The sequence below is a fragment of the Ambystoma mexicanum genome, chromosome 5q, assembly GCF_040938575.1.
Source record: "Ambystoma mexicanum isolate Mex_15411 chromosome 5q, UKY_AmexF1_1, whole genome shotgun sequence".
Lineage (NCBI taxonomy): Eukaryota > Metazoa > Chordata > Amphibia > Caudata > Ambystomatidae > Ambystoma > Ambystoma mexicanum.
In genome coordinates, this window is record NC_090933.1 from 1,275,464,415 (window position 1) to 1,275,477,383 (window position 12,969).

At 46.1% G+C, this 12,969-nt stretch overlaps 1 protein-coding gene across 27 annotated transcripts in view; it reads right to left on the minus strand.

Moving 5' to 3' along the window:
- Positions 1-12,969, minus strand: part of SCRIB (scribble planar cell polarity protein) — a 1,329,907-nt gene that overhangs the window by 972,446 nt on the left and 344,492 nt on the right. For all 27 annotated transcript variants that reach the window (XR_011278687.1, XM_069621824.1, XM_069621823.1 and 24 more), the window contains exon 6: positions 9,450-9,513. Coding sequence is in view for 26 of the 27 variants with exons in the window: in XM_069621824.1 (XP_069477925.1) it covers positions 9,450-9,513 (64 nt within the window). In the remaining variant the exon portion in view is untranslated. The remainder of the gene's footprint in view (positions 1-9,449; positions 9,514-12,969) is intronic.

Genomic DNA, 12,969 nt, shown 5'->3' on the forward strand with positions numbered 1-12,969 from the left:
CAAATAAACCTCTTCAACCCATCACTCAACGGGGAGAGTACCCCGGGCTTCAAATCTGCATACATCAAAACACTCAAGGATCCAACGGATGATGTGGAAGGCCTCTCCAACTACAGACTGATATCAAACATTCCCTATCCGGCAAAACTATTAGAGACCTATGTCTATGAAAAAACAGTGGAGCATGTAGAAAAACACAACTATTGGACCAGGCACAAGTCCGCTTCAGATCCATGAGATGGCCAGAAACAATACTTTCCTCCATTAGGGATGGTATAAAGACCAACGCAGACCAACACAAACTCGGCACTGATGGTACTCGACCTCTCTGCAGCGTTCGACACAGTCAGTCACAACATCCTCATCAAGAGACTGGAAGAATAAGATCACTGACAGCGCTGGATTAAATATTTGTCTGAAAGAAGAGAAACAGTATGGATAAATCCATTCCAATCTGCACCGGGGGACACCGCCTGTGAAATACCACAAGGATCCTCCCTATCCCCACTTCTCTTCAACATATACATGACACCTCAGACATGGCTTCACTTGCTACAACTGTGCAGATGACACCCAAATCTACAAATTCGAAGATGGACAAGAGGGAAACACAAAAATAATAACTCTACGAATGAACGAATACCAACAGCCTCAAAGTCAACCCAGGCAAGACGTAAATCATGATTGTAGCTAAGAACAAAGGAAGCAACCAGTACATTCCATGTCCCACAGCACTAGGGAAAGCAACCACAACATCCAAAATGGTACAAAAACATTGGAACCCTTAATGGACAACAAGCTAACGTTAGAAATACAAGTAAACGGGATATCAAGAAATGCTTGTTCCACGTACACACAATGTTAAATGTTAAAGGTATTTGTACTGCGCACCGTCACCAACGAAATTGGTCCCCAGGCGCTCTGGCAGATCTGTAAGTGATAAAAGGGGGTGGGGGTTGGTTAGTAGGGTGAAGAGGGAGTAGGATAGTGAGAGGAGTGGTGTTCTGTTGGCAGCTTCAACTCGGTGTACACCGGGTGCTGAGCTTTGGTGTGGGTATTGGATCGGTGTCAGTCCGCGTCAGCTGTTGCTCCGGTTTATGTGTTGTTGCAGTGTTGTGAAGTGTGTGCGGCTTGTTGTGGGAGAGATGGTTGTGCGAGTTTTGAGTGAGATAGGTATGCAGAATTTGAGCTTATATTGGTTAGTGGGTTATAAGACTTAGCATGCTAACATTCACAGTTTCGTCTAAGTGTGGCACTTGTTGGCCTTCGCATGTGGGCATGCCAACATTCACAGACCCTTCTAGGTGCGGCACAGGCTGGTGTCTAGAAATCTGTCCAAGTGTGGGCATGCTAGCATTCATACATAATCTGGATGCTACTCAGGCTGGTGTTCACAATTCTAAATGTGGCACCTGCTAGCATTCAAGTTTCATCCAGGCGCGGGCATGCTGTCCTTCAATCAATCCCATCTAGATGCGAGGCAGGCCAATTGTCCACAATTCTAAGTGTGGCCTGTGCTAGTCTTCACGTTCAGTCTAGGTGCGGGCATGCCAACACTCAGGCTTCACCCAGGTGCGGGCATGCGAACAGTCAAGGTCCCATCCAGATGCGACGTAGGCCAACCCACACAATTCCATCCAAGCGAGGCTGTGCCAACATTCACAATTTTATCTAAATGCGTTTGCCGGTCTGGGTATGGTCCGTCCGGTACATACGAGTGGGTGAGTGACTTGAGGCTTTTCGTCTGGGTCTAAGTATATGATCAGTCTCTGGAGCCTCCTTTAGTGGCTATTTTCCATGATGTCTTGAGCTCTGTCGGGTGGTTGGTTCTTTGGTTCGAGTGTTTGTCCAGTTTGAGAGTGGCCGACGGAGTTATTTCAGCCGTTGTTAGAATGTATGTGCATTCTAGTGCGTATCCGTTGTGGTTACGCTGTGAAGAGCCATGATTTGAGGAGTTTCCTGAATGCTAGGTGGTTTGTTGTGTTCCGTATATTCTTAGGAAGGTCGTTCCAGGTTTTGGGAGCCTGGTGAGAAAAAAGAGGATCCTCCGAGTTTTCTTCTGTTGTAGGGTTTTGGTACCAGGTGTATGTCGGTGCTTGATCTTAGTATTCTTGTCAGTTGATGTAGGCATAGTTTGTCGCTTAGGAATAGTGCGCCTTGTTTGTGTATTGCTCTGTGCGTGATGCACATGGACTTGAACTTTATTAGCTGTTTTAGTGGTAGCCAGTGTAGTATTTTTAGCGCGGGTGTGATGTGTTCTCTTCTGGGTAGCTTGAGGAGGAGTCTGGCTGCTGCATTTTGTATGCGTTGCAGTTTTTTTTTTTTAGAAGTTGTTCGGGCATGCCCAGGTATAGGCTATTGGCATAGTCTACTCTGGACATGATCAGAGCGATGATGGTAAGTGTTTTGTTGGCGGACAGGAACGGTAGGATCCTTTTTGCTGTTCGCAGGAGGAAGAAATATTTGTTGATTACCGAGTTTACTTGTGGCTCTAGAGTGAGGTTGTTTATCCATCAGGACCCCTAGGTTTTTTACAGTTGATGATGGTTCTGGTGTGGTGCCGAGCTCTCTTGGCAAGGGGATGTAGTGGATGTCTCCTCCGATTTTAGATACAATCATTATCTCTGTTTTGCCTGGGTTAATTTTGAGATGGTTGAGGTTCATCCAGTTGAATATGTCGCAAAGGCAATTCTCTAGTGTGGTGTTTTCTTCTCGGGATTCTTGTATGTTGAAGATTGAGTATCGTCGGCGTAGTTGTAGCATGTGAGGCCGTGTTTTTTGATGAGTTTGATTAATAGGTACATGTAGATGTTCAATGGAAGCGGTGAGAAGGAGGATCCTTGATCCTTGAGGTACTCCGCACATGGAGCCTCTGGGTTTGGATTTAAATGGTTTCATACATACTGTTTCTGTTCGGTTTGTTAGGAAGGATTTGATCCATAGTAGGGCAGTGTCTGGTATCCCTAGTCCTTCTAATCTCTTTAGGAGGATGGCGTGGTTGACAGTGTCGAAGGCTGCAGACAGATCAAGGAGAATCAGGGCGGTACAGTTGTCCGAGTCTACGTTTGTTTTTAGGTCGTCCCATATTGAGAGGAGAGTGAATTCTGTTCCTCTCATGGGTCTGAAACTAACTTGTGCCTGGTCTAGCAGGCAGTGCTCTTCCATGAATTCTTGGGTTATTTGGTAGATTTACAATTCTAGCAGTTTGGCTATGTAGGATATGTTGGAGATGGGTCTGTAGTTGGATAGGTCATCTACGTTTCCTGTTGTGTCTTTGAGAAGCGGCTTGATGTACGCTGATTTGTAGGCCTGTGGTACTTTACCTGTTGGGATTGAGAGGTTGAGAAGGTTCCTGTGGTATTCCATGGGGGTTCCTTGTTTGAGAATTGTTTTGTATATGTCCGGGGGGCAAGGGTCTTCGGGAGAGCCCGATTTGTTGCTTTGGTTTACCAGTTTGACAAAAGCCTCAACTGATATTTCTGGGAAGTTTCGTAGCTTGTTTGCGTGTTCCTCGTCGGTGTCGGTGGGTTTCGAATTGTGATCGCTTGGTCTGTTTTGTATGGTGTGTTGGATGGAGGTTATTTTGTTTTTGAAGTGGTCTCCGACATCCTCGCAGAGTTTCATTGATAGAATTGGCGTGTTATTGCAGCCCGGTGGGTTTTTTATTTTGTTTATGATTTTGAATAGTTCTTTTTGGGCATTTGGTGCTCTGAAGATTCGGTTGTCGTAATGTTTCCTCTTCGCTTTTTCGTATTTCCTTTTTGTATAAGCGGATCTGTTTTAGGAATTTCAATTTGTTTGCAGTGGTGTTGTTGGCCCTCCGTTCAGATTCTAGTTTTCGTTTTTTTCTTTTCATGGCGTTGAGTAGTGGGGTGAATCATTTTGGTTTCGTTTTCTCACGTGATGGGGTGAAGGGCTTTTCTTTGGCGATGTCATCTAGGGTTGTTGCGATCCAGGTATGAAGTAGGGCAACTTTTTTGGCTAGGTATGCTTCTTCATGGTTGATGCTTGTGGTTTGCTGAGTTCTAGGAGCTCGGTTAGGTTGGAGTTTTTTATGGTTCTCCAATTTCTTTTCATCATGATGGGTCTTTTTTCTGGTTGCTTTTTAGTTGCAGCAGCCGTTGTGATTATGAATAGAATGATGAGGTGGTCGCTCCAAAGTATTTGAATTGGGGGTGCCGTGGTGATAAGTTCCTTGTTGGCGAAGATTGCGTCAAGTGTGTGCCCTGCTGAGTGGGTTGCTCCTTTGACTAGTTGTTGTAGGTTCATGGCTGCTAGTTGGGCGGTTAAGGATTTTTGTATAGTTGCGGTTTCTTCGTCGAACCAAATGTTGAAGTCTCCGAGGATGATCAGATGGTTGTATTTGATGGCTAGGATGGTGATTGCTTCCGTGAAAGCGTCTATGAAAGTCGCATCGTAGGTTGGTGGTCTGTATATCAGGATGAATTTCAGGTTAGTTTTGGGATTTACTGAAAGTCGTAGTATTAAGGATTCGCATTTCCCGATGTTTAGTGGATCTTCCAATTTGATGGCCAGAAGTTCCTTGTGGACGATCGCTAGCGCCCCCGCCCCCTCCTCTTTTGGATTTTCTGTCCGTTTGGATGCATTTGAAGTTTTCAGGCAGGCAGTTGAGGGTGATCTTGTAGTTGTCGTCTAGCCATGTTTCGGTTACAAATAGGATGTCTATGCCTCCTTCTGACAGGTCGTATTTTTCAGTTGAATGTTTGCACATTGACCTTGCGTTTACTAGGTTACAGTGGAGTTTGTGTGAGATTTTGTTTTGAGGTTATTTGTTCAGGTTTGTAATTGTCCATTCGTGGTGTTTCCACGTTGATGTCGGTAGGATGAAGAACGGCGACGGCTGCTTCTTCATTGAAGCGGTCCATTAAGTTGATAACCAGGGTGATTAGTCTGTGTCTCTGCTGTGATGGTGTTCGGATGAGGATCAGCGGTGGTTTCTTCATTGAGTCCGATTGCTGGGTGGTTGGTAGAATTGTTGGTGCTTCGCCGTATTGTGCGTGATGTAGTGGAAATTGATGTTGCCCCTCTGTTCTTCTGATGTAAGGGGTAATGAGGTCAGAGCCCTCCCACTCTTGTTGAGTGCTCCCATCTTACTTGTGCATGTTTCAGGAAGTTTTTATTTGCCTGTTTCGAGGTTTCCGTGTTGGGGTGTCGGTGTACCGTGGTTGTTGGGAGTAGGGTGTGAGGTATAAGGATTTTTCTCTTGTAGATTTTGTTCCGGTTATGGCTGTGTTAGGCGTGTTTCCTTCCAATGGGGCTGCTTCTCGTGGGTTCTGTTAGTGTTGTGTGTTTGCGTCTCTTGTTGCACGATCTTGTTCTCTTTCTCTGCGTCCTTGTCTGGATCGGGCCATATTCCAGTTTAAGTGCAGGTGTGGTACGGTAACTGGTCCTCTATGCTGTGTTGTGCTGTTGCAGTGACCTCAGTTTTTTCTTTCTATGGATACGCTGGGGTGTACTCTGGCTCAGTGTTGCTTTTCTGTCGGTGGGTAGGTGTGTTTCCTAAGGGTGCACTGTCAGGGGGGGATTAGGATGTGAACGGTCCGCTGGAATTGGACTTAATTGAGTTAGGTTGTGGTGGGTTTCCGGGTTTTAGAGAGTAATGAACTAAGCGCAGTTAGGTTATTTGAGAGACCTGTATAGTGGGAGAGAGTCCCATCAGTGCAATCTAAACGTCACACAATGCTGTTTGGAGACAGAACCCCTGCTAGGTTTGAGAGACCTGTACAGTAGGAAAGTGGCCTTTTAGTGCAATCTAAACATTATACAGTGCAATTTGGAGACAGAACCCCTGCTAAATTTGAGAGGCCCATCAGTGCGATCTAAACGTCATACAAGGGAGTTTGGAGACATAGCCCCTGCTAAAATTTGAGAGACCTGTATAGTGGGAGAGAGGCCTATCAGTGCAATCTAACGATAACAAATATTCTACCATTTCTCTCCTTCAAGCACAAAACTTTGGCCATCATCTGCCTCAACATGTCCAGGATAGACTACGCCAACAGCATGTACCTCAGAATGCCGGATTATTTACTGACGAAACTGCAACATATACAGAACGCAGCTGCCAGACGTCTCCTCAAACTCTCAGGAAGGGACCACATTATTCCAGCGCTAAAGATGAAACATTGGCTGCCAGTCAAAAAACGAATTACATTAAAAACAATGTGCATAACAGAGTAATCCACAACCATTTACCAGCCAACCAGAACACTCCGATACAGCAACGACATCCTCCTGGTACCTAAACCTTACACAGAGAAAACTCAGTGGATCAACCTTCTCTTGCTTAGCTGTTACACTTTGGAACGCCCTCCCCAAAGAAATACGAACCATGAAGGACCATCTAAAATTCTGAAAACTTCTAAAAACCTGGCTCTTCAACTCAGAACGGGACGAAAACGAATGAGCAACACCCATGCCGCATGGAACAAACACACAAATGGAAAGACGGGGGCATAGGCCTGACCACAACGAAATGCAGGGAAGTAGAGAGGCCTCCAAATGGGAGACCGACACAGGTGAAGCTGTTCCCATAGAGGGTCCGACCGGAAACAAAGAAGAGCCATGGGACCGACCTAATTGAACCACAGACAGAGGGAATTAGAATTAAAGGGGATAAAGTGGCGACCAAACAGATAGACCACGAAGCCCCTGGAGCTCAAGGGCACAGGTGCCCCCTCAAAGGGCCCATGGAGGAGATGGCTGCTGCACACCGGGATGTGCCAGTAGTTAAAGCAATGTAGACATCCATTAGTCTAAACACAGGGGATGGAGAAGGTATCACCACTGACAATTTCTATAATAAGAAATAAGAAACACTAAAGACCAACTACAATTCAGAAAATTAATAAAAACCTGGCTTTTCAACATCAGATGCAAACTGAAAAACCAAAAACACCAAACGAGAAACACAATGAAAGGGTTGACAAATCTAGGATGACAACATTTAGAACCAAATAAAGAAACTCACTACAACGAAAGACGACACCCATAAGGACAGAATCCAGCGTCCCTAGCCAACTCCCAGCGAACAAACATCACCTGCTCGCTAAATGTTTCTATAGATCATACGTGTATAAAGTTGGGTGAACATTGGCACTTGCCACACTAATTAAGCCGAGGATGCAGGCAGGGGCATGGACCAAAGAGTTGTGAATGAAGGCAGACGCCGTCCCTGGACACAAGTGCAAGCGTTAGCATTGCTACATACCAAAGGGGGTAGGAGCGGTAACATGAATGAGCAACCGAATAGGATGAATGCCGAGCAGGCCTCAATACATGGAGGTAGTAAACCCAGGCTTACCGATGCCGCCCTCCTACTAGATTAGTAAAGCTTTCTGGGCTAGACTGCAAGGGACGCACAACAGCCTTCCTGCCCGCATACAAACAGGGGCCACGTAGGCAGCCGGATGCCCAGCTTCGGCAAGGTTATGCATATGAACGGATCCCAAGGGACCGTGAGTGTCGTACAGCCCCTGAGCTGGACAGACAGAGACCCCGACAAACCACACCCGATTAGAAATACGGAAATTCAGCGCCTCACTTCAAGACAGGAAAGCCAACTAACAAACCCACTAACAACTTCACCCTCTCCATACACCTCTCAATTTCTAACCAAACAACCACAAACTTACAACAATCCGCACAAACTTCACTACACTGCAACAACAAAAAGCACACACAGATCCGCACAACAGCACACGACTTCTTCCGACAGTATAACACACCAAGCCCAGTCAACGGAATTCCGGGCTGAGGCCGCCAACAGCACATCACTGCTCTCTTGCACTTCTCCAGCTCATCCCCACCAACTCCCCCCCACGCCTTCTTTTTTCAGAACCACCAGAGTGCCGGGGGACCAGTCCGGTGGTGATAGTACACGGTACAAATATCTTTTAACATTAACATAACTATTCAATTTATTGCACAACTTCATTTTCCAAAGTATTGGGTGAGTTATGTTCCCAAATCCATTTTCCTCTGTGTCCCCTGCACTGTGTGGGTGGGGGTGTTGTGTACCCAAGCCATGATCCGTTAAAGAACATGTTTCCTGCTTTGCGGCTCCAGCGGCCCTGAAAAGCAAGCAAACCGGCTGACTTCCCCCTCCGTTCCCCCCACCCCCCATCAACATATGCTTCATGTACATTTCTGTCAAGTTCCCTGTGCATGCAATTTGTCCTGTATACCCTGTGCTTAGTCCCCACATTGCCTGGTCACTATATTTTGTACTTTATTCTGGCACACTGGACAGTGAGCCTGCCAACTCCCATTGTCGAAAAACCTGTTCTGCCATCTAGGGCTGAATCTTTACTCTGCTCTCCTGAGACCCAGTTACAGTGGGGGGAGGTTTCGGAGAGGGGGGCTCTGGCAGGCCCACCCGGTAATTATCCTGAGTCACCAAGCTTGTCCCTGTTCTGGGACCCTCCTCCATTCCCTAGTCCAACAAGTAACCCCCCCTTTGGGCCCAACTGCCCTGCACTGTATCCTACAGTTAACTTCCACACCTCTGGGCTCAACTCCCCTGACCTGGGAATCACACAACATGTCCTAGCAACAGCCAAACAAACACTTGCCTGGGTGAGGGGACTGGCCCTAGAAACAACCCTGGCAACACTTGCCCAAACAAACACTTGCCCGAGTGGAAGGCCGGCCCTGTAGTGGATGGGAACAGCCTTGTATAAGCCTGTGGAGAAAGGACTGGGACTGCTCTGCCTTTTTTCCTTGGCTGCTGGCGGTGTGGTGTGGTGTGCTGATGTGGGTTGGGGGTAGAAGCTGCAGAAGCCCTTCTGGCAGCTACCCTTCCTCCTATCTGGCCTTATCCTTCTCCCCTGGTTCCCTTTGTCCCCAACCCTGCTCTATTTTCACCTGTGGGTCTCCTGACCTCTGGCTTTTCTTCCCCTGCTTCTCTCTCCTGGCCTCTCAGCCTCTGTGCCCCTCCTCCCTCGCCTGACTCTGTGCCTATCTGTCTCCCACATAGCCTCCCCCATTCTGGCCTGCTTCCCACTTCCACACCTACGCTCAGTGAATGGTGTAAACCAAACTGAAGCTGCCAACAGCACAACACCTCTCTGGCTCTTTTCCTGCTCAGTCCGACTAACTTAACCCCCCATACCTTACCCCTTGCTTTACAGAACTGCCAGATCGCGAAGGGATCACGCAGGTGGTGATAGTGCACTGTATAAAATCCGTTAACATAACATACTTGACATGGTACTTTTGGTACTCAGACTTTGCACTCCCTCCTTAATTGGCTAGAAATACCTACAGCTGCAAAAAGGATCCCCAAATCATCATCTAATTATCATGAGATCTCATGTGCAACATAACCCAAATAACCATGAAAATAACATGCAATCGCTTCTTATTTAAAGAAACAGGATACACAGAGCTCCAATTAGTGTACAGAGTGACAAGGGTTCATTTCTTACCAGGACTTCCAGGTCATTGCTGCCGAGGTCCAGCTGTTCTAACTTGACGAGGAATGAAAGAGAACTGCTTGTTGCAGCCAGGTGTACAGGACATGTGGCGGATTCATAAGATGGGAAAAGAGGGATAAAAGCAGGGGGAAGAAAGCAAAGGAAAATGGAGATGTAAGAAAGATTGGGATGCAAATACACAGAATAAACCTTTCAAAAGCATTGCATGAGACAGTTCAAGCCGAGGCATCAAATTGAAAAAAATGTACATACTTTTGCAACATCAAGCCAGATCAGTTCTTCAAACCCCAGCCAAAGAGGGAACTAGCATTCCCTATTGACAGGAGGAGAAGATTGCCCATTGCAATACCAGCCCAAAGCAAACCTCATGAGAACCGGAGGAAACTCCTCCACCACAGGATAATCATTAAGATAGCCTCACCCAGCAAAGTACACAAATAAGGTTAACCTCCCCCACTATATGCACAATACAGAATGCACAGAAAGCTAGCCTTCACCACTACAGAGGAGCCACCTCCTATTCCTGTTTTCTCTGACGTGAACTCCCCTGAGGTCTCAATAGGGACACCCATACCATCGGTACCCCCTGAGACACCTTAGCTCCCTCAGGGTAAGGGTGCCTCCATACAACCTGGTTCCCTATGTGTGTTTTCCACAAATTTGAGACTGCACTCGTTACTGACAGCCTTTGTTTGATTCTAATAGGGTACAGCTTTACCGTGGGGTGAACGTAGGAGGAGCGTCTCTGTAAATCCACTGAGTGGATTACAGATGCAGCTGTCGCGGCTGGCTTCCTGCTACAATTGCTAGGACCCAATAAACCCAGTTGGTGAATCGGGCCTGAATTCAATGTCTGAATCTAAACTTGGAGAAAGCCTGGCAACAACCCTGTGGTAGGTCAAATGAGGTTCTCCCACCCCCAGAGATTGATTGCTGACAAGGGCTTGCATTAATGCAACCCTTTGATTGGGTAGAGAGTTACCCACTGTTAAGAAATAATTCCCATTTTGGGGGATTCTAGGGCCATTCAACTTTGCTTCCCCCCCCCCCCTTTATTTTTTTGTATCACAAATTTCTTTTTGGTGGATGTCCTCCTGTCACTACAACACGTTCTACCTTATTTAAGGTTAATGTTAAAGGACATTTGTACCGCGGACCATCACCACTGTAGTGGTCCCTTAGCGCTCTGGCGGCTCTGAAAGAGGGGAGGTTGAGTTAGTGGGAGGAAGCAGGAAAAGTACAAGAGAGCAGTGATGTGCTGTTGGCGGCCTCAGCCCGGTGGGTCCGTTGGCTGGGCCTGGGGTGTTTGCGGCCGGTAGTCGTCGTGTACTGTTGTGCAAGGCTGTGTGTGTTTTTGTTTTGTTGTTGCAATGTAGTGAAGTTTGTGCGGTTTGTTGTGCTGTAGGTTTTGGTTGTGTTTGGTTTGGAGTTTGAGAGGTGTATGCAGAAAGGGAAATTGTTAGTAGGGTTGGTTAGTTTGCGTCTCTATCCTGAATTGAAGCGCTCGGCTTGCGTAGTCTCCCCTATTGCGGCTCTGTCCTGATCTGGGTCGGACTGGCATACAGGTTCCATACTGTGGAGGGTTTTGACCCATGTGGAATCATTAGACGGGGTAAATGTGGGGATTAAGCTGTCGCTGCCCATCATTTTACCCCAGAACAAAAATAAATCATTGGAGTGGGTAAAGATGGGGATGCGCTGTCGCCGCCCATTATTTCATCCCAGAATCCAGGAGAGCTGCGCAGTTGTGCGCACACCAAAATGGTTACCTAACTTGCCACCCACCAGTGTAAAGAAAGGTCTTTGTTAACAAAATCCACTGTTACTGATGTCAAAAAGTTGCTGAAATCGTGACTCATTGGACCACTTTAAAGATTCAACCCTTTTGTGGGGTTCCACATAACCATTTTACTGTAAGGAGCCCCATCAAAACAATGTTAAGCAAGGATTTACTACCATGTAAGAACCATTCCTGTTTAGAATGCATTAATCCAAGAAAATCCCAAAATTGCATGCAGTACCAACAAAATCCTCAAGGGGGCGCTAGCGGTCTAAACTCTGACAGGAGAACTGAGTGCAGTTGCTGACAAAGGGATTTGACTCAGCTGACTTCAAAGGCTGCTTTTTAATTAAAAATTAGCCACATGCTGTTCCCAGAGGCCTGAAGCCTGGGAAATCCTCTCACCTCCAGAGCTTCACACCAGGAGTTAGAATCTCACATGACCTCTTGATTGATAGAAGGCAGACTGGCTGGGAGCTTCCCAGAGACCACACAATGGCCCCTTTCCTCTGAAAGGAATATGTTGATTTTGACTGTTTAATGTCAACAAAGCCCTGCCTACCCAGAGGACTGACCCACCTAAGTCTTGGAGGCGGACTCCAACACTCTGAGAACTGAATTGAAAGAAAAATATATATTTTACAGAAACACTGATAACTCTTTGTAATCAAATGACAGAAATGTATAACTTTGAGAGCCTTAATTTAAAAAATGTACCTTCAATTCAAGCCCAAACTCCAATTTGTGTGATGTTCTGGGGGGCAAACTAGCAGTTAAGAGGATATTACTCAAAATGTGTGCATGTGAAAAATCTGACACTTCATCAACTAATGTCATAACTCCTTGCGCACATGTGTGTAAATTTGGGTTAATGTCCGGAATTGCAAAATCAGTTAAAAAGTGCAAAATATTGCCATTTCTGAATGCAAGCTCTCAGGAAGAGCAGAGTTTGAACAGGGGATACCTACTGTGATATGTGAGGGGTGCATGTAATTTTAAACAAATGTTTACCTGTGCAAATATGTCTTTTTATATCAAATATAGATTGTGTTCAATTTGACAGGGGAGTGTCCTCTCTGCAAGCCATAAAATGACCTCGCTCTGACTCACAGTTTTTTCCCCAATCAAGTGAGAAATGGAAATGTGACCAATGGCAAGTGGAGAGGGGTAGGGTCTAGTGATGCTCACACACACCCATTTCAAAACACATAAAGGCAGAGAGACAGGACAGATGGGGACCTTCAAATCCATTTGCAGCTGGAAGCTCTGCCAAAATTCCATACATTACCTCCATCAAACCTCCAGAGAGCTAACCTAGAGACTTCAATCTATCCAGAACTAGAGACCCAGACCAGACCAGCAGAGTAGAGCTGACCTGTTAGCAGAACCAGAGAGAGCTGACCCAGATCACTGTGAAGTGCAGAGAGCTGAACCGGAGTGCAGTCCAAAACCTGACCAGATCCGTGGCAAGGCATATTTCTAAATATAGTGTGAGTACCTAGCAAAACTGTGCAGAACCAATCTCTTAGTTAAAATAATATAATTCAATCCTATTTTAATCTAAGTAGAACTGTCTCTTAACCGTCACCTGTCATTTGCAAAGCTGTCACTTGTCATTTTCTAGTTGCAAGCTGCACTTGTCTTTTTGAACTTTAAAATTTCAAATCTGAAAAACGACCTTTATTTAATCGCTCATATCTCCGTGACCGTTTGTGCTAGAGACTTGCAGTA